Source organism: Molothrus aeneus, chromosome 25 (genome assembly GCF_037042795.1).
Source record: "Molothrus aeneus isolate 106 chromosome 25, BPBGC_Maene_1.0, whole genome shotgun sequence".
Taxonomy (NCBI): domain Eukaryota; kingdom Metazoa; phylum Chordata; class Aves; order Passeriformes; family Icteridae; genus Molothrus; species Molothrus aeneus.
This window is the reverse complement of record NC_089670.1, coordinates 5,295,578-5,320,632: the sequence shown is the minus strand read 5'-3', so window position 1 is coordinate 5,320,632 and position 25,055 is coordinate 5,295,578. Positions and strand designations below refer to the sequence as shown.

Below are 25,055 nucleotides of genomic sequence, written 5' to 3'. Positions count from 1 at the left end.
TGTTGTTAAACATTGGATTATTTGGTGAACCCTATCCTGGGTTTCACTCTTGCCCAATGATTTGGAAATATTTGTCAGGCTGAATGCAACATGATGACACTTGAACACCACATCCAGCCATTCCCAAGTTTCACAAACTGCTCTAGGCTTGAAAATCCTGAGGAGAATGCAGTGTGCTGGGAAAGTGGAAGGGATAAACCGCCTGCACTGGAAGCTTGTGGTGTCTGATTAGAGCAGCCACAGCTTCAGGCATCTCTGATTGTCTGCAGCTGAATATTTGACACCCTCCAACATGTCCCAGCAAAGCAGTCCCACTTCAGTTCTGTCCTGCAGAGTGTAACATGTCGACGTGACTAATTGCCCGGGCAGACAGAAGAGAGATAAGAACAGGGAGGACAGAAGGAAGCAGATATTCCAGTGTGGAATAGCAGTGCACAAAACTAGGACAGGTCCAGAGTATGGAGAGTCCCTGTAGCAGGGTAGGGATGGAGGTGGGAATTGCAGGAGTCCCTGAAACAGAGGAGTCTGGGAGGGGAGCACACAAGGACTTTGCAGAGGGAGTGGATGCACAACTCTGCAGATTTGCAGGCTGCCTCCAGAATTTAAGTTGCTGCAGCCTCAGTGTGTGAAGCTATTTCCCAAGTATTTGCAAGATCTTTGTAATGCATGTGAGGTGTTTAGTTGGAATGACAAAATTCTTGCAGTTTTATTTTGATAGATTCTGCATTTAAGAGAAAGTGTGCAAATCACATCTTCAATGGCTCCAGTGCCAGTCCAGGTGCAGAAATTGAGGAAGGTTGATTTCTCATCGTAGCTTGTCTTTGCTGTTGGCTTCAGTTACCCCAGTACTAAGATATCCAACCTATCTGAGGTTAGCTGTATTTGGAATTTTGGTTCTAAATGAAAATCCTTTTTAAAAGTAGGAAAATTAAACATTCTCCATGTTCTGTGTATCCAGATTGGCCCAGGAAAGACTTGCCTTCTTGCTTTCTCTGTGTGAAATATCTACAGTCTACCACTGCTGGTACCTTAAATTAGGGATGTGAGAAAAACTAAACTGCTTCTGGGCTGGTCAGTGTGTTCAAATTTTGAAGAAGCCCTGAATATGTATGATGATGAAGCAGTGCTTTGTGCACCACTGATTATTTTCACAAGCTCTTGTTATGTTGTCCATTACAGCTTTTGAATTTCTCTAAACAGGAAATATTCACTCTTTCCAACCAATCCTTTGTATTTTTAACACCCTTGGTGTGTTTCCTGCTTCCTAGCACTGAAGGACTCCAGGATGGTGTTCCTAAGCATGCAGATGATGTGCTGTGAACTTCAGGGAATGGCGTGTTTTGCATTCAGGATCACATTTCAGTTTGCTGCCAGAACCAGAATGTCACTGAGGGCAGTGCAGAAATCCTGCCTCCTGCCCAGCTCAGCCTCCTGCCCTCTAGCCATAGCCACCCACCCATGCTGGATGCTTTTGAAATCCAGATCCAGAGAGAAATTCAGGCTCTTACTTGTATTTGAACAAGTGAGAGCATGGTGCATAAGTCTTTCAGTAGATCAGCTAATGAATCTTATCTTGGAGGGGACTAAAAGGAAGGATCATGGATTTATCTTAGTCCTTTTATTGTTAGTGACTGTTTTCTCCTTAAAATCATCTTGTCTTGCCTTCCCTTATACAGAAGTCACTCTCAAATTAAAGTCAAGATACTGAGGCTCTAAACTGCTGTGTGCAAACACACAAAAGTACTTTTTCTTCCTTCCCACTCCTGGCCCTTTGCTGGGAGCTCTTGGTCAGCTTCACTCCAGTAACTTTGTCTGATCTTCCCTTTGCAGTTGCTAATTGGCCTGGCAGGGATATGAAGTGACTGAAAATAACTTTATTCCCTCATTGTGTGCACATTGAAAGGGTCACAGAACAGAAAAGTAGGGCAGAGTCCAGACTGGTGGCTCATGCTGACCAGCCTGGTAGCCAGAAAATGGCACTTGGAGGTGCTGGTTGTGGTTCTGCAGGCAGGTCTTTGATAACCAGCACTCTGAATATTGAATGCTTGCTCCTTCTCCCTCAGAATGCAGGTGCAGGATTGCAGGAGAGGAAATACTGATATCTCACTGCAGAGTGGCTTTCTGAGTAAGCTTTTGGATGCCTTTTTTTCCTTGAAGTTATGCAGCATTGTCAGAGCTGGGTGACTGCCACAAGGATGGGATCTCTAGAATCCTTCTCTGAAGAAGGTAGTGTTGTATAAACCAGAGTAGTAAATCTCAGCTGGCAAAGGCCAGTCCTGTTATATCTAGGAGGTGTGTGGGTGGTTTGGGTTGATTTGCATATCTAGCTGCTTCCTTATTTATTTGGATTTAGGAGAAATATATGTCCAAGCCCTGAGCTTCTGTGTGAGATTAAAAAATAGAACCCAGAATTATTAAACAACAGAAAGACTTTCCCAAGACAATCATAGCATAATCTTATAGTATCATGTTGTGTTTATATTTAAGAGAGTTCTCTGGAGCAAGGTACACCAGAAAAGACATTTTGTGGAAGGAGAACAAATTTGTGCCATGGGAAGTAGAGGAGGGTGAGCTAGAAGAAGGAGGTGAATTCCAGAGCTGCTTCCTACCTCCATTCTGTTAGAGTCACACTTTTGCTGAAAAGAGAAGAGGTCTAGATCTGTGGTCATCTGGCAATGTTTTTAGGAGTTTTGGCCTACATACTGGTGATCAGATCCATGCTCAGCCCAGCAGCACAGCCTTGTCAAAGCTTGGATGTGATGTTCAGCAAATGGAAGAATCATTATTGCTGGCTCCATTAGAGATTAGCTGGACAAAGCTCCTGGTAGATAAGAGTAACAAGACAAATAGCCATGGATGACAGCTTGCTCCAACACCTGGTGGAATCCAAGCTTTGTCAGCCTTTTTTTGGAGGGTTGCCCAAAAGCCTGTCAGGACTACAGTCATACTCTTACTCTGCACTGCAGGGAACTTAATTCATCTATGGATGTTAGATTTTGGGGAGAGTTAAGCTAACTTAACTTCTGAGTTATGGGGTGGGTTGATGCACATTAGAAAGACTTTCACCTCCCTAGTTCTCCTTCTTTTAAGGACCAATCCTGTAATTTGAATTTTGTGAATTTCATCACTTTCTTATCCTAAAGGAAGCGATGTGGGAGACTTGATTGCTTCCCCTTCTGTTTCTGCAGATGGTGATGTGGTAAATGTAGCCAAGCTCTTCTCTACCTAGGAGACATTCTCCCCTGAGGAGCAGTCCCCTTTTGCTGGACATGCTTACAGAACTGCACAGCCATGGACCTCAAGGAGAAGTGTCAGGTAGGTTTGATGATAACAGTCACACCCAACTTGAGTGTTGAGTCCTTTTAAATGTCTTTATTATTTTGGGTCAAGATTCACATGGTGGCATTATTATATAGAGGTGTGATCCATGGTTTGTATGGAAGTTGAGAGTTCTGTCATTGTCACATCCCTGTGTCAGCAGGGAAATCCTTTGTAGGGTGGGACTGAGGCACCCCAGTGGAACAGCACAGGTGGGGTGTCCTCTGTCACACCTGCAGCGTCTCTTTTGAGCTCTAAGCTGGGGCTCCATTCCCGGCTGACTCTCAACTCAGCATTACTTGAAAGGCTGAATTCACTGAAAGATTTTAAACCAGGGCAATGAAATCATCTGAGTCCAGTTTTGCTGATGGTAACTTGGGGTCTCAGCCAGCTCTGGTGAGAACAGTCTTGGCTTTTCTCTCTGGTGTCCCTTTCCCCACCATACCATGAGCTTTTGTCTGTTGGCTGTCTCTGTTTTCTCCATGCATCACTTCCTTGCTGTTTTGTTTGCAGCAGTGAGAAATTGTTTTGTTCATTAGTGCAAATACCTGTTAGGGACTCACTAGACCAAAAGATACTACAGCAGTGTGACTTTTAAAGGGCAGTTTTTCACATCAGCTGTGGCACTTGCCTACTCAACTGCTTCTTTGCTGGGTTTCTGCTCTGAGCTGTGCCGGACAAGGAAGGCCTGGGCTCACTCCTGCCCCAGCCTCTTGGTTCTGGAGTGCTCAGAGGATGTGTTTCACTTCTGTTGTTTTATATCAAATTGCTTTATTACCATGGAGTTAACATTCCAATGAGGACAATTATCTACTTGTTATCTTGTTTGACATCATGGGCTAATCTGGTATTGATCATTTTAAGAAATGATGCAATTACCACGGTGTGGAGGGGTGTGTTCTGTGTAGGATCTGAGGGCACCAAAGAGAGCAGGGCATAGTGGGGACACTTTCACTGTAGGTCACTATATTTGGCTCACCTTTCTCATATGACATTCTCCACTCTACAGTGCAGGAAGATCATATCAAATTGCTGGACAGGCAGCAACCTTTAAAAGGCCTATTAGGAAAATGTCCTGACAAGGAGGTTACAGGGGGAATAATGGTTTTCTCAAGTCCTAACCTCCTCTCCTGACTGCTTGAAACTTTTTTTCTCCCTCCTTTCTGAATGGGTATTAAAACTGAAGGCAAGAGGTCACCACAGTCTTTTAAATAGGAATTAAAAAAAACCCCACAGATACATAAAGCTGCATTTTACAACTTATTTTGTTTGGATTCTGAGGAAAGACCATGATTTTATACTTGTTAGCAACCCTAAGCAGGAGGCCTGTCACTAGATGATCTTTAAGGTTCCTTTCAATCCAAACCATTCTGTAATTATTAGTTGGTGCTAAGGAGTTTGCTCTTTTGTTTTTTTTAATTCTGCATATCCTCGTTCCACCCCATCTAAGGTGGAATCTCTCTTCCTTCCCAAAGTGAAGAACTGGGACACATGCACAATGATAAGGGAACAAATTAACCTGCTTTGTAACCTCAGCTCTTTGTAACCTCAGCAGTAAGTTTGATGTGCTAGGTTTATTTTAAAATGATGAAAATAAAATGAAGCCATGTGAAAACATCAGTCCCAAATCTGGCTGAAAGCAATCTCTGCAAGATATGTGTGCGTGATGGAGAGTGAGCACTCCTGGAGCAGGAGATGTGCTCAGAGCACTGCTGCAGCACACTCAGCTGTCACTCAGATGAGAGACTGAGTCCTCTGGCTCCAGTTGGCTGATAAGCTCCCTTGTCAGGAATGGCTGAGGATCAGAGTTTGTCAGGTGTAATGCAGGCTGCCTTCCAGTTTTTGCCAGAAGCCAGACACCGCAGAGAAAGGCAGAGGGTATTCTTAAATTAAATGTGCTGATATTCTTGTTCTTTCTCCTCCTCCTCTGACTTTTTAATTTTCTGTGTATTTCTGAAGTGAATTTAATCCTTGTGAAAGGTGCCAGAATCTCTGCTCCAAGACCACTCAGCACATACTGAGAGAGCAGCACTGATTGCTGCAGGACAGTGGGAGGCTCCTGAGTTTGGGTTGCATTAGCCAGAGGCTGGATTTGCAGCCACACAACTAATAAAAATTATTGACATCATTCATTGCACAGTTACCCATAACAACTGAGCTGTATTGTCCCAGTGTAATTGCTGCAGCCTGGATACAGCACTGTGCCTCCTGGCCAGAGCCTGGAAACATGTTCAGAGAGCCTGGGCTGTGCTCCCCATTGCTCCAGCTCCAGCACTGTTGGTCCTTGTTCCAGGTTGCCTAACAACAGCTACAGCCCTACCTTTGGACTGAAAAGTAGCCCAAGTCCTTTGCTATTTCTCATCCTGCCAGTGACTGTGTCTCTGTGTTTATTCCCTGCTGTTCTCGAAAAAGCTCAGCTCTTCATCCAAGGGCTTTTTCACAAACTGATCCTTTGTCCACAAGTGTCTCTCATTTATGCTGCAGATTTTGCATAGGTCAGTCCCTGCCTTTATACTCAGCCTTCTATTCCAAGTCCCAGTTTTATCTTCAGATCCCAAGTTTTTGTCTTCTGCTCTTTCATTATATTATTTGATGCACAAGTGCATATCCAAATGCACTTTCTGATACCAGTTGAAATCAGAAGGAAGCTAGATAGTACAAATTACTGCCCTACTTAAACACTTTAGAGCAAGGTCTCCTAGCAGTGGGATAAACAAGAAGCAGCAATTTTATCCAATGCCATTTGTGTCCATGACCAAAGCTGGAGTTTTGAGGTTGGGACCTCTAACTGCATGAAGCACAAGGATTGTTCCTGGTATTGCACAAGCAGGTTGTTTTATTCACTTTCATTCAAGTCTTCAAAAGGTACAAAGCCATGGGAAACAGATCAGCAAGCACTATAATAAAGAAGGGGTCTTACAAGCATATTTATTGTGTGAGGGTTTATCCACTCTTACCCAGTCTCCTTGTTGATATTTTTCTTTTTTCTCTCCTTTTTTGTGTTGAAAGGAGTAGATGAGTAGTTCCTTAGCAGGCAGGAAAGAAAAATTGTGCCATTAGGACATTTTCTTGTTTTTTTAAGTATAAAATTGTTGTCTAGGAAACAAAATGCCCTACAGAAGGATAAAGGATGTTTTGCCTCTCTCTCTTCTGCTTTCTACTGAAGTTACATTAAATAATTACAAAGTGTCTGCTTCCCTTCAGCTTTGGCTCTGGGAGCTTAGTGAGATTACACACCCGTGTGTAACTCAGTGCCAGCACACCAGTGATAACCAGACCTTGTGTTGGTTTTATTGTGAATATTAAGGCCATTTAATCTCTGCCCTTCTGGCTTAAAACACAGAATATGGGCTGTGCCTAATGAGGCATTTGAACCTCAGAAAAGGAAAGGAAAGGAATTGAAGGGCTTGTTCAGGCAGGGTAGGTGAGTCCAGACACTTGTACGTGGTCTTCAGAGCTGCACAGTGTGCTGAGACTGGAAGCCTTGGCAGTGCCTGTCCTGTTTGGTACCAGCCAGTGTAATCCTTGGCAAGCTACCACCTTGAGGTGGTGCTTGACTGGGCCAGTTCTTTACCCCTTTCTGTGTGGAATGAAAGCAATTGTTTTAGTGATTGCTCTGCAGAACTAGGAAGCCCCAGACAGAATTAGGACAGCACTGAAGTAGGAGCTAAATAAAAACTCACTTATAAAGGTGCATCCCTCCAACAGTGGAATGAAACATTCCTGCAAAAGATGAGAATGAGAGAGAGGGCTCATTCCTTCTTCATCTTTCTATCCCCTTGTTGTTTTTCCACCCAGCCCTTCCCTGTCTACACTTATCCTTTGCCTCCTGTGTGCCATGCCCAGGTAAATGTGGAGTCCCATAGGGTGAATTTATGTACCCTATTAGTTCAAATTGTGTGTCTGAGGATGAATATGGGATTCTGAGAGTGGTTTTTGCAGCATTCTTTATCAACAAGAGAACATTTCAGACAGGACCTGTAACCATCTCAACTTGTTTAAATAGCAAATACTTGTATTTTTGAATTGAGCTTGAATCCAAAGCTGTGGAGTTATCTGTGGGACAGTTAGGATTCCAGGGTCTCTTGGTCTCAGTTTAGTCTTTTTCCTTGCCTACTCAGGTGTTCCTTCCTGTAGTATATTTTATAGCACTTTGTCCTACCTAATTTGCCATCTGCTTTTGCACAGACCCCTGTCTGTCAGCATCATTCCTTCCTGTGCATGCATATGCAGCTCAGCAGGCAGTGAGCCCAGGGATCCTCGCTGTGTCGGCTTCATCTGATGAATGAACCATTCTCACAGACATCTGGTGCTATCCTGGGCAAACTTTCTTCCCTCTCTGCTTTTTTCTCCCCCTACTTCCATCCCTCATCCTCCTTGCTCCCCCACCCCCATCCGCCGCCTCCTTTGGATCTGCAGCGTGACTGGAAGCAGGCTGAATTAATCAGCAGACTGGTGCTTCACTCTGCTGCTTCTGTCTCATTCTCTGCGGCGTTGGGCTCTGCACAATCTTGCTCCCTCTCCCTCTTTGCTCTCTCATTTTTGGAGAGCAGCAGCAGTGCAAGTTGCTGGGGAAGTGGTGCAGGAATTTAGCCCAGATGCTCTTCAAACAGGCTGATCTCTGGATCCCCCACCAAGGCAAATGTCGCAAAGTAAGTTCCTCTCCCTTAACATTTAATTTCAAAATGGCTTTCCCTGTCTCCCTCCCCAGTCTGCATCCTGCCTGATGTGATGGGGCATGAAGAGCTTTGAGGTTTTGGGGGAAGGAGGTTATGGCAGGACATGAAACAGAGAGTGATGATTTTAGCTAGGGAATAGCTTGTTTTTGGCAGTGACGGGGAAAAGAAACTGTTTTAAACTGCAGTTTTAGCCCCAGGACCAATAGGAAGATCCACACAGGATTTTAGCTGCTGACTCCTGCTCTGCTGCCCCTCTGCTTCATGGCTTAAATTTGTCTGTTGCTTCTATAGGCTTTGATCTGTAACTGTTGAACCTCCTCATCCCTGTGGGATCTGTCTGGCAGTGTACCTGCCAGGCTGGATCATCGCTTTGGTCCCCAAAGTCTTCAGCTGAAGAATGGGGATGGGAAGGAAACTATCAAGGGGATGAAAGATGTACTGAAGTTCTGTGGATTTCTGAGCATTGCTGGCCTCTGGTGGGGGGGCATTAGCATTCCTTGGAGGGAGCTCTGCATTGGCATAAAGCACTACTGTGTGTTGAAGCCAGGATAAATACAGACTCCTAACTGCTCTCTGAACTTGGAGGAGTAATGCAACTGGCTAAATTACAGTAATTAAAGCTTAATAATTGTGTAGTGTTTCAAAGTGCTGCATAAACCCTGCCCCTTCCTGCCAGCAACCTGGTGGGACAGGTAACTGTGGTTAGGGATTGGTTGCTCCAAACAGGAATGAAGGGACGGACAGAGGAATGTACAATTCCGAACTGGGCTGTTTCCTGGGGAGCATCTGCCTCTTTCTCTGCTGCTGGGCTGCTGCTGGGGAGAAGCAAAGTGCTGGGCATTGCATTACCTGTGTAGAAAGGTTGGTTGTGCCTGTTGGCATCTTTACTCTGTGCTTTATGGAGAGCATAAAATGTGGATTATGCATTTAATCCATGCTGTTGCATGGATTAAAATGGACCCTGTGCACAGCAAAGTGCATCAGTGATTCAGGCTGGCGAGCGCTGCTTTGGCCACATCTCAGAGCTCTGTGCTCCTGCAGCTCTGTCTTTTTGCAGGGGGAATCTGCAGGCCCTGTTAGTGAACCTCAAAGCATCCACACTGGAGCCCCTGCAGGCGCCCAGTTACCCAACTGGGGAGGTTCCTTTGTCCAGGGGCAGCAGGAGGTCTGGGCTGCCTTTCATCCTGGGCTGCATGGGGTGGGGAGGAGACAGTTGCTGCCTACTGCTCTCTCCATTAACTTGGGCACTGCTGTGCTGAAGACTCTGCTTGTTTCACTTGATTTGAGACCACCAACAGCTAAGCTGAGGCTGCCAAGCTCACGTCAGGTGCATTCAAACCAAGTTTAATAGCTGTGTTCCTCATGCCTTCTGGTGCTTTTCCCAGCATGTCCAGGTTTAAAGGCAGTGGTTCCCACAGAGCATGGTCTGCTTGGTGGAGCTGCCTGAATTGTGCAGATATCAACATACATTTCTTTTTCCTGAGCTTTCAGTAGCATTCAGGTGGGCTGGTGAATGTTAATCTTCACAATTACAACAGTTGGTGGGGAGTCAGTAACCTCCATCAGAGAATGAGAAACTGAGGCACAGAGGAGTATCTGATTTTCCCACTGTCTTGCAGAAACCAGTGGCAGAAGAAATTAGAGAATCCAGCTGTCCTAAAAGTCCAGAGTCTTAATCAAAGATTCATCCCATGGAATAGGAATGTGTCAGGGGGATGATTGACGTAGCCTTGGCCATTAGAGAAACATTCTTGCCTGGACTCCGGGAGTCTGATCTCTTAGAAAGAGTAGCTAGGAGAGCACCAAGAAAGACAGAAAGCAAGGCTGGGACCAAGCATGGGGTAATAAAGGGAAGTTTCTGCCCAGACTGACTGATGGGTTGGCCCTGCTGGTTCCATCTGTGTCACTCTGTAGCGGGGATGAGCCATTTCAGACAGTCTGAGCACTAAGTCAGCAGCTGCAGGTGTACAGGAGCTGTAGCATCCTGATGGGTGATTTGCTTTAGAACAAGAGTAAATCCCCCTCTAACACTAGGCTGCTGTATGAAATGCTACCCCAAGAAATTGTATATTGTCATGTATTTGATGTCTGTCATCTGCTCTGATGAGACCCAAAACCATACTTTGTGCCATATTGTGACTTACCCTAAACAAGAATCTGACTTACAGTAATAAATGCAAATATATTTGGTGGAGTTACTCCTTATTGTGTGTTTTTGAACCTGTGAATAATGCTTACAATTTCAGGTGGTGTAATCCCTGAAGTAGATTAATCACTTGCAAAGTGTCATTGGTAAATTAAAAACTGCCTTTTTTTCTGCTGAGGAATGCAAAATAGCTCCCAGGAAAAGGAAGAACATTCTGTTGCCCAGTTTCCCACCTCCAACTGTTCAGATCTGAAAAGCAGTTGAGCAGAGGTGTTATAAAAGGAGTGCAGCCTGGAAAGAGGGGAACAGTCTGACAACTGCCTTGCAGGGGTTTGCACCACTCTGAATCAGAGGGGTGGATCTGCAGTCTATGAGAATTGAAACTTGTAGCAAATATTTTGTATTCCGTTCACTTATTTGCCTAAACAGTCTTTGTAAAAGCAGTTACACTCAAGTACAGCAGTCTTGGTAAGAATCCTTTATTCTGCAAGGGACTGAATCCACAGAGGATGGAGGATGATTCAACCCAATTTGCTTTGGAAAGTAAGGAATATATTTGTGTTCCTGTATTATTAAAAAAAATATTTGGCACACATTATATCAACATTTACTGGTAAAACAAATAAATATGCTACTATGGATGTGTAATGGCTGTGAGAAAATATAAGAGGACTTAAATATATTAGTATTTTGTGTCCATTTCTCTGTACACATTCTGGGATCTACTTCTTTGTTCCTCTGGAAGGAAGCAGCAAGACCTCTGTCTTTCATCAGGTAGCAGAGAGTGTGAGATGGCTGATAAACTTTTAAGTTAATTTTAAACGATTCTATGTGTAAAAGAACAAGATTGGAATTTTAGGAAGAGAGCTCAGTGGTGAATTTGTGTGAGGATGAAGGTGGGCTGCAGGAAGCAGACATGGGTAGGTGGTGTTGCTCGGGAACAACTTCACGTTGTGGGAGGAAAAATCAGAAAATAACCAACTTTTCCTACCTATCAGCCTGAAAATGCTCCTGCAACCCCTGAGGAAGGCAAAGAGAACCTATTTGCCATGAGCCAGGCAAGGCTATGGATTTAAAAAGCTCCTGGGTTTTCACAACTTATTTACCCCTGTTAAACTGTGGGGGGTCAACCATAAGGACAAGGCAAAGAGAAGTCTAAAGGTGCTGTGACTCCTCATCTCCTGCCTCTGAGCTGCTTCTTGTTTCCTTCCTGAAGAGCCAAACCAGCTCCTAACCCTGGGCATTTGCGAGATCTATCTCAGATTCCCTTTTCCTAATGTTTTCAGCTAAGCAGTAATTCAATACGTAGAATATTTACTACAAGTGGAGAAATTCACACATCTTTTCATGTTCCCATCCAGTCCACACCTCAGCACATTCATTGCCTCTAGAGAATAAAATCACATGCACAAAGGAAAAGTCCTGCACTGTTTTTCCCCTAACAGCCACCCCATAGATCACAACTCTTGGGAACCCCAATATGATCCCAAAGCAGAAGAATGCAATCATCCCCTTTTACCTGGCTCCAGCCCTGCCTCTCACACTGAGGTTGGGATGGCCAGGGCAGGGGTCAGCTCCAGAGGAGCCCTAAGTGCACTTAGAGACTCCTGTGCTCTCCAGGGCTAAGGAGGAAGCAACGGCTCATTTTGTCCTTAGGACTTTTTGCCTTTAGGCACAGGCAAAAGGAAAGTACAGCCTTTTAAAATGCCTCCTGATACCCATCAAGGGTTTGCTTTCACTGTAACCTGGAATTTACTGCTGCTCTTTCTTTGTTATTCTTCAGAGGAAGCTCTATGCTAAGGCAGCTGGGTAGGAAGGTGTCTTGCTGTTTCTGTTTGGACCGGAAAATTAGCAGCTTTCTCTTTGAGTGTAACTTTCCAAAGCAAAGATGTGAATGTTGAGGTTTTTTATTAATGAAGTGACACCTCCTATGAACAGCTTCTTCACCCTGGGGTGCTCACTTCCTGGTTTGTGGCAGGAAGAGCACTTGCAGCTGATGAAAGGCTGGAAAGATCCCTCTGGGACAGCTTCAGAGGCCCGGTTTTGCCAAAGGTTTACTTAAGGGCATTTGAAAAATGCCTCATTAGCAGTTGATGACTTAGCAGGGCAGCTTTTGTTGCGAAAACCTGGAGCTGCCCCTTGCCAGGAGCTCATGGTGGCTCTTCTTGCCTGTCCCTTTCATTTGGGTCCCAGGCTCTTTCCCTTGATGCTCACCCACAGCAGGTTCCCCCAGTGCCCCCAGCTCCCCTCACTCACAGTATTACAGTGTTGGTTTACCAGGCTGGCTCTGCCTCCTTTGCAGAATACTCCATGTTCTGAGTGTCAGGATGGGTGTTGAACAATTCCTGCCCTTCCTGCCCTTCCTCTTCCCCAGCCCTGCCACACTGCACTTGTCCTTTGTCACCTACTACAGCCACGTTCCTTTGTGGCTGCCCTTATCTTGACTGACACTGTGCCAAACCAGTAACTCCTGTGTAAAGTCTGGAGCAGGTGTGCAAGTGTTTCAGGAACCTTTTTTGATTGCCTCTAGATTTGCTGCCTTTTTGTGCTCACTGCCTGCTGTGCAGTGGCAGTTTCTCTTTCCAGGCACTGTGTGACTGTAGTAGATGTTGGCATTAAGTGCAGCTTTCCTCTCATTTCTTCTGTAGCTCTTGATGAGTGCATTGGAACCAGTTTGGTGTCTAAGCAGACTTTGCTTTTCAGTTCAAGTCCCTATTATTTTTGCTGCTTTCATTCAGTGTGCTTTATTTATCTATCTGCTTTCTCCATGCTGGAGAGGATTTATACATCTGTGGGTGCCTTGCTCTGGCCCGGACAGGCAGCAGTCAGACAAGAGAGAGAAGCCTGATTGAGCCTTGCTTGGTGTTGTTCTCAGACACTCCTGTTTGCAGCACTCTGTGGTGCAGCAGCATGGCTGGTGCCAGCTCCACTGCCATCTTCTCCTCTGGGAGTCTTTGAGACACTCCTATGTTTAGTTCTGTGCTGATGTTACCTGGGCTTCTTCCAAGAACAACACAAGAACTGCTTCCTCTATTCCTAAAACTGACACATAGAATGAAAACTGCAGCAGGATTATTTTTAGTTCTGTAAAAGTGCAGCTGAAGCAGCATTGCTGGACTCTGCCTGGACAGAATTTGCTGTTTCAGGTTCTCTCTGATAGGTGGGGAGAGTGTGTGTGTGTGGTAGATGGTATTTGAAAGAGAATTTATGTTCTGTTCCTCAATAGTGTTACAGTTTTGGATTGGACCATCAATGCAAATGAGTCTGAAGTCCGAGATTAGTTTCCAGTAAATGTTCATCATGAAACCATGCAGTTAAGGAACAGGAAGGACAGATCAGAGCCAAGCTGCACTTGCAGAGCTGGGTGTATGCAAGCAGCCCCTGAAGAGCAGAGCTGCTGCAGTCTGAGACCATGGTGGGTTTGGCAGGGCGGGGAAGGGCTCTGAGAGCAGGAAGAGCTGCAGCTCCTGCCTGAGCTCTGGGCTGTGTCACACTGCTGGGGACAGGAGGGACAAACTTCCTGCCTGTTTGTGTTCAGTAGTTCTGTACTCTGGGCACAGTAGGACACAGGTGAACATTTCTATATGCAGGATATCCTATGTGCTATACATGCTCAATGTGTTTGTATTAAAACATGAAATGCCCATGAGAACTTTTATTTAGCAGTTTCCCCCTGTAGCCCTCTCATGGACACCTGCCTGTTCTTCCCTGTTGATTTGCTGTCAGTGATCTGGTGCCCACAGTACCTCACTGCAATCTGTGATTTGAAAGAAAGGAGACTGCTCATGCTTCTGGCCCAGAAATGCAAGTGTTTACCTGACTTTATTGTTACCAGCATCTTATGGCAATGTTTTCCATATGGCACACTCCTGGGATGTGTCCTTTGGGACTGCTGCTCTTTGATGGGCACTGAGGGAGCAGTGCTGTGAACTCTGCTTCCTGCAAGTCCAAATGTCTCTCTTGCACTTCAGCACTTAAAACTCCAGTGTTGCTCTTGTAAAAGGAGGTCATGGATGGCGGGGTCTTGTCTGGTCCTGAACTGATCTATGGCCTAGCATTTAGATCTGGGAGCTTATGCATCAAAGTAGCCACAGAGGCAGGATTCACAAACAAAAATTGGTAGCAAGCAGTTGTGGAAATTGCACCACTCTTGTTTTGAATTGTGGATATTCTACTCGTAGTTTTCACTATTGTTAGCAAAATTCATCCTGTATCATTAAAATTCTACCATAACTGTGTTCTGTCGTCTCTACAAGCTGATACCAGTTCAAGCCTGCATAACCTCTGTTTGTATTGTCCTCAACCTCTACTAATTAGATCTTGTTTCACAGAAATGACTTGGTGTTGTGCTGTGATAAAGTATTTATCAGCACAGTCAGGACCGGTTTGTTTACTTGATACTATCTAAATGCTCTAGATAGTTTCCAGCCAGCAGTCTAAAGTTCACAGGAGGGAAGATGATTTCAGGAAAATGAAGAATCAGGCTGGTGATGATGAGTGCAGGGCATTCACAGTCACATGCTCTGTCAGCCACCAGGAAAAAGCCCAAAAGGAAAATAGGGAAGCACTAACCCGTTTATTTTTCTGGCACCTCAGGATGAGATGACCTCAAGTTTGGGCCTGACCACAAAGAAAGCCCTCACGATCCTGAGAGACCAATTGTCAGCACTGCTGGAGGGGCACCAGAAGGAACGGAAAAAAGGGACTTCATGGAAGGTGAGGCACCAAACAGCACAAGTTGGGCACTTGGTCTCCCCTTCTCAAAGTAAAGATGAGTTCTAAACAAAAGTTGGCTGCATTGTCCCCCGGAGTGTCCAGGTGAGGAACTGCCGAAGTCCTTGGGAACAAAGCAAGGAATGTAAGGGGGACTTTCTGTGAGCACTTCTCTCCTGGATGCCAAAGCTCTGTGGGAAGATGCCTCTTGCCCTGTGAAGGATCTCAGGACTTCAAGAGCCACTAAGGGCAGTGAACTTAGAGGGTCCATCTCAGGTGGAGATAAAAGAGCTGTGAAGCTCAACAGTGTCTCCCCTTGTCCTCTGTGTTTGCCTGGGTTGTGTGTTGAATACAAAGTGCCAGTGTTTATGCACAGTGCTTGGAAGTGTTCCTTGGTTGGTCAGTGACAATAGGACAGCCTGGCACAGAAGCCTTTTCATTCTTCCAATCGAGAAAAGCATCAAGTGTTCACCCAGACTCACCAGCTGAATATCCATTGGTGCTGAAGGATTCACACAATGGATCTGGGATGCTCTGTGTCATGTTCAGGGGTTTTGCAAAGTTCTGTTCTCCCTGGAGCACCAGTTGCTGTCTTCACCCTTTCTCACTCTGCTTTTCCAAACGTCTGGCTCTGTATTCCATGAGGGTTGACTGTGTGCTGCTCTCCCTTTGCAGGAGGTGTGGAGGAGCAGTTTCCTGTACCATGGTAACCGCTGCTCCTGCTTCCACTGGCCTGGTGCGTCTCTGATGCTGCTGGCAGTGCTGTTGCTGCTGTGCTGCTATGGGAGCCAGCCACAGGGGAGGTGAGCAAAGCTTCCTGTGCTGCTTAACTGAAGCAAGGTGATGGTTTTAGGTCATCTTAGTACTGTCTGTGATTGACATCAGTGTTGTCCCTCATTCTGTCCAGATATCTAGGTATCAGTGTAGTCACACTGGTAATTTCCTATCAATCCCTTTCACAGAATTTCAGCCAACTTAATTCTACCTCTTAATAGACCCAGAGAGTGTCCTATGGAGAGACTGAGGGGTTTTTTTCTACAGCATTCCTAGATCTTTAAGACTTCTAAGGCATTATCATAGGAAGTATTTTGAAACTGGAGAAATTAGTGGCTCATGGGAGAAGTTAGTGTGCTATACATGCATTGACCATATTTGTAAAGTATTTTTTAATTGAGATAGGTCCTTTCAGACCTCTCTGGTGTCTTTATCCTAAACAAGTGTGATCATGCGTTTCTTTTTGAGCCATGAATCTGTGAGATGTGGAAATAAACAACCAGGCAGTTGAGTGTTTATCTCTGTGGGTGTCTGGCAGTGTATTCTGCTTGTTTACTGAAACCTCATGCGCATTCTGCTTCCTTCTGTTTTGCTGTGTGAAGCCAAGGTGCTGAGATAGTCAATGCACTGGCACTCTTCCTCCTGCTCCTCTTGGATCTCCTCATGATCGGGCGTCAAGAGAGGCTGAAGTGCAGAGAGGTGGAGAGGAGGCTTCAGACCATCGTTGATAAGATAAATGGTGAGGTCTCCTTCATCTGTCCCATTTGCACTTGTGTTTTCCTCGCATTGAATCTTTCCCCAAACCTGATCATATGCATTTCTAATTAAGCTTGCTAACCTTCCCCCGTGTTGCACAGAAACAGGCTGTGGGAAGTGTGTTCTCCTCATGCCTGTCCTGTAAAATTGTTATTTTGAGCTGTCATGTGGCCATGTGCTTCCAAGCTGTGTGTTAGCAGGTGGGCGTCTGTTATGGCTGTGCTTTGGAGTAATTCAAATCCTCATATCCTTACAAAAATATCTGCCTTGCAGCAGATGAGGAGGGGAGAACACATGGGGTTGTACCACAACATGGAGCAGAAGGAAATAAATTGCTGTGCATGAGCATCTCCTCAACGGGGGCTTTGGGACCTGAGGGGGCAGTTCCTTTCAGTGGGGCAGTTTTAAGGACATCCTTTAGCTTTTCTGTTGTACAGGTTTTTAAAAACTGTTTAGTTGTTAATACTGAATGGAGAGAGAAGGGAAAAGCCATCAAGGAGGAAGAGAGAGATGATAAAAGACCACTGGAATGGGCTGAGCTTAGCTTTGGGGGACTTAAAACCACTACAGGATGTAAATCCAGAATTGCCACCACTTCATTCTTTCTCGCTTTGTGCTTTCAGATACACTTGGCAAAGAGGTGAAATGGCCAGACTCCATGTACCCTGATCTTCACATGCCTTATGCCCCATCCTGGTCCCTTCACTGGGCCTACAGGGATGGGCATCTTGTCAACCTGCCTGTGAGCCTTTTGGTGGAAGGAGATGTTGTGGCTTTGAGGCCAGGCCAGGAATCATTTGCTTCTCTGAGAGGGATTAAGGTAACTTGCTTGTCTCATTTCCCTAGCCTGTAACAATTTATTTCCCAGGTTTTTCATGCTAATACTCTAATTCCCAGAGTACAAATTATTGGAGTGTTTGGTTTCTTCTAACCTTGAAAATAGCTTAAAATTCCAGTTCAGTCAAGGACGGTGCAGTTAGCCTGGCCGCATCTTCTCTATGAACTCCCAAACTCACTGGACAGGAGACACTAATGGTATACAAAAGCACCAGATTTCCTCCTCTCTCAGGTCAAGGGGAAAATGTAATGTGCTGCTAAATATAAGTGGAGTGAATCTACCCAGTAGGATAATATGACATACAAACCTCGTCCTTTATCCTGCTTTTTATGTGCAGAAATAAAGGTTGTCTGCTTTGACCTTCTTCTTACTACTGATTTGTTATAAAAGAAAGTAATATAAAATACCTGGTGTAGAAGTAAATTAGCTACTCACTTACAAGATCTGTACAAAGATTTTACTGCTTGAAGAAGGTTGGAAAAAGTTTAAAGCTTGAAATTTACCTTTGGTGATTTTAATTGTAACTTTCACTCCAAATGCCAATTCTCATGAAATAACCAGATGTGCTTGAACACAAGCCTTTGGGCTCTCTGACCTTTCTTCTAGGATGATGAGCACATAGTTCTGGAGCCTGGAGATCTATTTCCACCCTTCTCACCCCCGCCCTCCCCGAGGGGAGAAGTGAAGAAGGGACCTCAGAATCCTCAGCTCTATCGTCTCTTCCGTGTGTTGAAGACCCCAATAATTGATAATGTCAGGTGGGTTAAATGTGGGGCACAGTGCCTACCCAGCTGTCTGTGTCCTTGGTGCTGCCTTCCTGTTAAGCAGGTGAGGAGACCTGAGAAGTTTTCTTGGCAATACTGCAAATTTACCCTGGCAAGTGCCTCACTCTTATTGTAGCTGTTGGCTTCTCTTTTGACAGCCCTCCCTCATAGCATAGGCTGAGCACAGTGTTCTAATCAGGTCTGCTAGGAGATTTATATCCAGGGAAAGTGAAGGGTTAGAGTCTTGGTTGCTGAAATTTCCAGCTGTTTTCTGTTTTTTAGGTGGTGCCTGGAAATGGCTCTGTCACGGCCTGTGACAGCCCTGGATAATGAGAGGTTCACTGTACAGTCAGTGATGCTGAAATACGCTGTCCCTATCGTGCTGGTAGGTCTCATTCCAAGCCTTTGTCCTTGAGAATAGCCATGTTTTGTCAATAAATCTGAAGAATTGCAGCATCAACAGGAAGCTGTGGCCAGGCTCACTCATGCAGCTGACTCTGTGTGTACCTTGAGCAGCAAAGAGATGCTGAGCCATGTAACCATGAGAGCGGAGGGAGGAACTGCAGCAGCAGATCAAAAATATATTTTTCATACTTTCCCCAGGGCTGAGAATGTTACAAGGCACTGAAAACACCTTCCCTGCAAGTGCCAGTATTTAGGTGACAGTGTCATCTCTGAATTGCAGGCTGGATTCCTGATCACCAATGCCGTGCGCTTCATTTTCCAAGCTCCTGGAATTGCTTCCTGGCAGTACACTCTTCTTCAGCTGCAGGTAAAGGAGAGCTCTGAGCTTCACTACACCTCCTCTCCAGAGCACTGCTGAGATGGCTTCCCTCTGTCAGGACTTAATTCATCCTATGACAGCATCCTGTGCTTCCTGGATCTGGAAGCATGCTGGATCCAGGAGCATTCAGTGGAGGAGGACATCAGAACTTCCCTTACAGATTTACCTTTAAATGTTTTGCTCTCTCATTTGCCATATATGTGTTTATCTGTATCTCTATATATGGTGTCCTTTGCATTTAAACTCATTAGTGTTTACACCAAATTCAGCAGAAAAAACAAGTTGGTGTGGTTGATTCATTGCCTCCTTCATGAAACCCCCCTAAGGTGTGCACTGTTTGCACTGCTTCCAGTCCCCTTCCTTCCTGCCCTGGCCTTTTATCCCTCTCCTCTCACTGTGGTGGAAAAGATGTCATGTGAGAGGTTCTGACTTCTTGTCTCTGTGCTTGTTGGTGATCACAGGTTATTTTTTTCAGGTGAATGGTGTCTTACCCATCCTTCCATTACTCTTTCCTGTCCTGTGGATTCTTGCTACAGCCTTTGGAGAAGCCAGAGTGTTGGCCCAGATGAGCAAGGCCTCCTCCACCTCACTGGTAGGTTTCTCTCCACATGAAACCATTACAGAGACAAGGGCAGGAGATGAAAAGGCTCTGTGAAGTGAAAATTCAGCAGATTTGTCCACATAATTGTAAAGCATTGTTGGATCTTTGGTTGTTCCAGCTGTTGTCCCCTCTCCCTAGAGTACAATATCACTTCTTGAACAGATGCTTTAATTTTTTTAGCCTCTCTACAGATATCCCAAGGTGATAGGAAGCTCTGGTGATTCCATAATTCTCTTCAAGGCATGTGTTTTCTGTCAGATAAATACAGTTTGACAGAGGGGTCAATGTGGAGATAAATGCCCTGTGGTGGCTGTAACTGGGCAATGTGTAGCCACTGAGAAGGAATGAGATATATCATATCCTCTGCAAAGCCTTGGTGGCTGAACAGTCCTTCCTGAGGCTCTGGGGCTTTGTTTGCAGACATGGCCTTTGAGCAGGTCAGGGAGTCAGAGCAGTTTCTGGTGGCTGTGCTGGTTTGGGGAGTGGAGTTTGGTGGTCTGATGGGATGTGGTCCTGAGCTGGATGTGCTGTTGCGTGACCCTTCTTTTGTCCTGGTGAGATGCACTGAGCTATGTTTGTCTTCTGTGCTGATTTCTGTTACTTGAACAGAGTTTCTCTCTCCTTCTTGTCCCTCCTTGGCCTCTGTGGCCCTGGGTCTATGTTTCTATTCTTTTCTCTCTAGCTGAACATGACTAAGCTGCCTGTGTCCTGGGAGGAAGGGCACATTACAATCCTTAGTAGCATTTGCACCTTTATAATCTCTTCTCAGTGTTTTCACCACGTTACCTTTCCTACCCATTCTCAGCATCATTTGGTTTCTACTTTTGAAACCTCCCTCTTTCCCTTCTCAATTCATCTGGGAAAAGCCAGAGCTCCTTGGCTTCCTTGCTTCATCATTCTTAACATTCCCATTTGCCCTGTCACTCATACTTGCACTTTCCTTTTTTTCCTTTCCTGTCTTCTCCTTTTTCTTGTCCAGGCAACTCTGTCTGTCCAGCCAGCTCTTTCTGTGGCATCTCAGACATGCTCCTCCATCCTTGCTGCTGCAGAACAGCTGCTCTGACATGCCTTGGTCGCTCACCCCCTGACCAGGGCAGTCACTTGGCCTCCCTATGTCCCTCCTTCATTCTCTCTTCTCTGTTCAAAATGTAGCAGGTAAGACCCTTCTCCTCTCCAATCACTTGGCCTACTTGGTGGTAACTTGGCTGCTTCTCCACCTTCTTCCCCTTCCTATCATTCAAGCTGTTTGATTCCAAATTTTTCAAGGCCAGAGGTGACCTTTGTGACTGGCTGAAAGGACACAAACCAGTGCCCCCTAAACAAGCCCCTGCCTCAAGTTTCATTACTACAGTTGCACTGCAGCAATATTCCTTTTAGAAAAGAATTTGCTGTTGGTTTGAAAACATTTGTACTACCTTTGATAGGTTTTGTCAGTAATTATTTACCTTTACTGCTAAAAATGGACATTCTCTGTTAGTGGGAATTTCTGCCGTATCTGATTTCCAGCCCTTGGAAAATTTACATCTTTTGTCTCGTAGATTTAAGAGCAAAGAGGACATCAATCAAAATTCTGGTGTGTTGTAACTACTCACATTCCTTTTTACCATCTCTGGTTAAGTAAACAGTTCAAGCACCTTGAGGCACTATAAGCATATTTTCCAAACTCCTAATCTTTTCTCTTGGCATTCCTCTTAGCTTTCTCCACTGTTTCAGGAAAACTGTAGGGTTATGAATCTCAAACCCCACAAAATATTCCATTAATAGCTGTGCTTTTGATAAATTTCAGAATAATTTGGACTTTCTGCTCTGTGTTCCCTTGTTTGTAAAACAAAGAATCCCATTAGATCTTTCAGCCACTGCTTTAAAAGGCCAGGCTTTGTTCAGCTACATTAATGCTTTCTGAGAATCCTCATCCTGTAAGTCCAACCTCCATTTTTTTTTCACCTAAATACAGAGCCTTAGTTTTGTGCCTGTTGGGATACATGTTTTTGCATACTGCCCAAGCAATCCATACTGTTCTGTGACAGTGGTCTGTCCTCTTTACATTGCACCCCGCCCTAAACTTTGTATCCTTTACAGTCTCTATCAGTAATATGTTGTTTTTAGTTTTCTCTCAGGTTATTAAAAAAATACCCAGATTTGTCTCTGCTTGAGGTAGTAACACATCATTGCAAATAATTTTTGTTTCTCTTCCATTCAGAGATAGTCTATTTCTAATATATCTGACATGAGCCTTATTACTTTGGTATTTTCATTAGAAAACTAGTCAAGCATTTAGAATCAAGTCAAATTAACAAATGGTCTATGTCAAAAGCAGTACTTTTATCAGACAAATTTGTAATTTTGTCAAAAAAGATATCACAATAGTTTGAGGAGATTTGCTGCTTGTATAGTTGTGGTGTTTGGCGCTGATTTTATTATTCCACTTCTTTTCTTTTAATTGAGTTTCATATTAACTGCTCTTTTATTCTGTCTGAAATCAAAGTCTGTCTGGGGTCCTGTGGTAACTTGGATGGTTCTCCTTCCCTTTTTGGGCATTGGCACCACTTCCATTGAACTGGGACTTAATCCATAGTTCAAGCCTTCTGCAAAATCAGCAGTAACAGTCATTGTCCAGACCTGCTAATTTAAACATATTTACTTTCTGTAGCTGGTGTTGGAATGGAAAATATTTCATAGTTATCATATGGTATGATTGTATCACTGAATAAGGAATAGCAATATTTATTTAACATGTCTGCCTTGCCTACAATGTCATTTGCAATTTCACTGTCTTTAACAAGCAGTGGTCTGGTTTTAATTACCAACTGGTATACTTTTCCTTATTTTTATGTTAATTCTTCTATTTTCACTTAAAACTGGTCTCTTATTTTACTATGGGATTGTTGCTTTTTAAAACTGTAACAAAATATTCTTAAACACTTCCTAATTATCCTTCATAGTTCTCAGTTTAAATGATTTCTGACATATTTTTCTTGGCTTTTTATGGCTTTGTTAAACTGATCCTTTTTCAAATGCCAGATAAATGCTTTATTATTTGGGCTATAGTTTTATTTACATATAAATGTAATTGCCATGGTCATTTGTGGTTGTGAATACACTTAAATTTAAACTTTTTCAAAATTACATCTAGTGTGGAATATCTTTGTGCTGGATGCAAAATTTCTGAGTTAGTGAATTTCTCAGGGTAATTCCAAGAGCGCTGTGGTGGTGCCCTGCTGTAATTTCATTTCCTCTCCACATCCCATTCATATTGCCTCATTCCTCTGTGTCCATTGTGTTCCAGACACCTGCTTTTCCAGTCCATCTTCCAGCTCCCTTCCTATAACTGACCCATATAAGTTAAAATCAGATCACTCAATCCTGGCTCTTTCTAACTAAAAATAACCACCCAGAAAGATCCTCCTCTGGGCCTAATTGCTATTATTTTCTCTGTAGACATTTAGGTAATGACTGTGTGTTCCTCTGTGGTGTACAGCACCAAGCACTTTGCCTGTGCTTCACAAGTAGATAAAACCAGAGTCCATTAAAGACGTAATTGCTTTGATGAGTGATCGGTCTGCCTTGGTACAGCGACTCCCACAGAGCAGGACTCCTGCTTTCTCCTCCCTGAAGGCACATCCTGTGGGAAGGATGTTCCTCATGGCACATTTCTGAGCACAATTATAGTAACTGGTCTCTTCTCTTGCTGCAGCTTGCTAAGTTTTCAGAGGACACTCTCAGCAGCTACACAGAGATGGTATCTTCTCAGGTACTATTATTATGAATTGTTTTCCTCCATCTTCACTGCAGAACTTCATGATATCCTTTCCCTTCCTCTCTGATCTCCTGCTTGTTGCTAGACCCTTTTTACTTGTGTCAGTTGTCCATTGTCGCTCATTTGTTGCTTTAATTTGCTGTGCATGCAGGTTGCATGTCTTTGCCTTCTACCTCCCCATGTAAATACTGCTGTGCTGATTAGAATTTGAGGTGACCTCAATGCTCAGTCCAGTTGGGCTTTTCTGAATATTGCAAATGGTTTGAAATCAACATTTTCTGTCTTGGAGACAGTACCTCTTTCAAGTCCTGTTCCAGAAGTAAAATAAACTTTGTATGGTGTGTGTCTGAAAGACGTGAAGTACTTTGCTTGTACCAGAGAGACCTTGTTGAAGCCAAAACTAAAACCCAGAGGGAAGCACCCAGACCAAACTGCAGAGGGACCATGGGATGTTCAGGCTATTAAAAAGTCTGATCCTGCTCCATAGGCTTCTTATCAGGCTTAATCACATTACTGGTGCTTCCGAAGCTGGGGCAATTAAACATTCAGGAGCCCTTTTTCTAGGGAAGGAACTACTCTGGCCACTATAAATTGCATCATCCAGGTTAAACAGGTGGGTAGAGGAAAGATACTTCTCTGTCTATCTGGTGTTCAGATTCCCCTTTCTATAAGGAGGCAGATGGACTCCAGGAGTGATTAAAAATCCCTTGATATGATAAGAATCAATTCATGTCTCCTTGCTCCCAGTCACTCAGAGGAGTGCACATGGGTGCACACACATGTGTTTCCTTTGCTGAATATTTTGTTGCCTTTCTGTGTCAGTTCATCATTTAGCTGAGATGTTTTTCAGATATTAAATGGGGGTGATTTTAGCTGACCTGCCTTGTTGAGGAGATCTCTTTCTTTCTTTTTGCAACATTTTTACTCAGAAGAAACTGGTTTAAATAATAGCTTTTTTTTTTCCTTGTTGATAGCTCCAGATTGTTTTGCATTTGAGCTTACTGCTGTACTAACCATTAGAATCCAGGGAAAATTATTTGAGGAGCTTTGGGTGAAGTGCTCTGCAGTCACAGTATTCCAGAATAACAGCTAAAAAGCATTAAAATAACACAGTAATTCAATCCTGGTTTTGCTAGCTTTAGGATTGCCAGAGGAAATCACACAGCTCTGGTGCTTGGATTGATTACTGCCATCCAGACTCCCTCTGAAACATATCTTAGTAGAAAATGAAGGGTGCCAAACGGGACATTTTAATTTTGCCAAATATCTCCTTCTTTCTGTTCCATGACAATTCCTTTGTAAGAATGGAGCAGTCAGGGCACCTTGGCTTTGTTTCTGATGTAATCATTGCCTCACTGAGTGACCTTGAGCAAGTCACCTCACCACAGGGACCCCATCCTTTACCTGATTTGCAGCATGGTGGTGGGAGCTCAAAGGCCTCAAACTCCACAATCCAAGGGGTTGAGTTGCTTCAGGATAAAAACACCAAGAGGTGACAACTGATTCACTCGAAATGAGCTCACTTCAGAATTCATTTCTGTGGTTTTGGGTGGACAAGAGGTAGTTTCATGAATTCTCAGTTCAACAATCAGACTGACTGTTAGCAATCAGTGGAAAGGAGGAGAAATGCTTTTTCCTGGAGAACACCAGCACTGTATCAGGTAACAGGTTCCCACAGAGACTGATGTCTATCTTACAGTGTATCCCTGTGTTGAAAGTGAAAGCAGGTAATGTCATACTCCCTTTTCCCCTTCTCTCCCTTCATCTTCCCCTGAATGAGTCTCTAACTGGCTGATGTCCTCTGTTTCCCTCCTCAGGAAATGATACGCTGTATCTGGAGCCACTTCCTCTGTGTTTTAAAAGGCAAATCCCCAACTCTGAGCTTCACTTCCAGCTTGCTCCACAGTCTGGGATCTGTCACTGTG

The 25,055-nt window shown here is 44.2% G+C and overlaps 1 protein-coding gene across 3 annotated transcripts in view; it reads left to right on the top strand.

Annotated features, from left to right (window-relative positions):
• TMEM94 (transmembrane protein 94) overlaps nucleotides 1-25,055 on the top strand; it is a 51,073-nt gene that overhangs the window by 4,807 nt on the left and 21,211 nt on the right. The window contains exons 2-12 of one of the 3 annotated variants that reach the window (XM_066565800.1): nucleotides 3,189-3,315; nucleotides 14,740-14,859; nucleotides 15,532-15,659; nucleotides 16,233-16,369; nucleotides 17,010-17,206; nucleotides 17,831-17,982; nucleotides 18,271-18,373; nucleotides 18,674-18,760; nucleotides 19,248-19,364; nucleotides 23,068-23,124; nucleotides 24,948-25,052. In XM_066565800.1, the coding sequence (XP_066421897.1) occupies nucleotides 3,292-3,315; nucleotides 14,740-14,859; nucleotides 15,532-15,659; nucleotides 16,233-16,369; nucleotides 17,010-17,206; nucleotides 17,831-17,982; nucleotides 18,271-18,373; nucleotides 18,674-18,760; nucleotides 19,248-19,364; nucleotides 23,068-23,124; nucleotides 24,948-25,052 (1,227 nt within the window). In that variant the 5' untranslated portion in view covers nucleotides 3,189-3,291. Of the gene's footprint in view, nucleotides 1-3,188; nucleotides 3,316-7,820; nucleotides 7,971-14,739; nucleotides 14,860-15,531; nucleotides 15,660-16,232; nucleotides 16,370-17,009; nucleotides 17,207-17,830; nucleotides 17,983-18,270; nucleotides 18,374-18,673; nucleotides 18,761-19,247; nucleotides 19,365-23,067; nucleotides 23,125-24,947; nucleotides 25,053-25,055 lie in introns of those variants that run through there. The other 2 variants (XM_066565799.1, XM_066565801.1) reach the window with 2 other exon arrangements.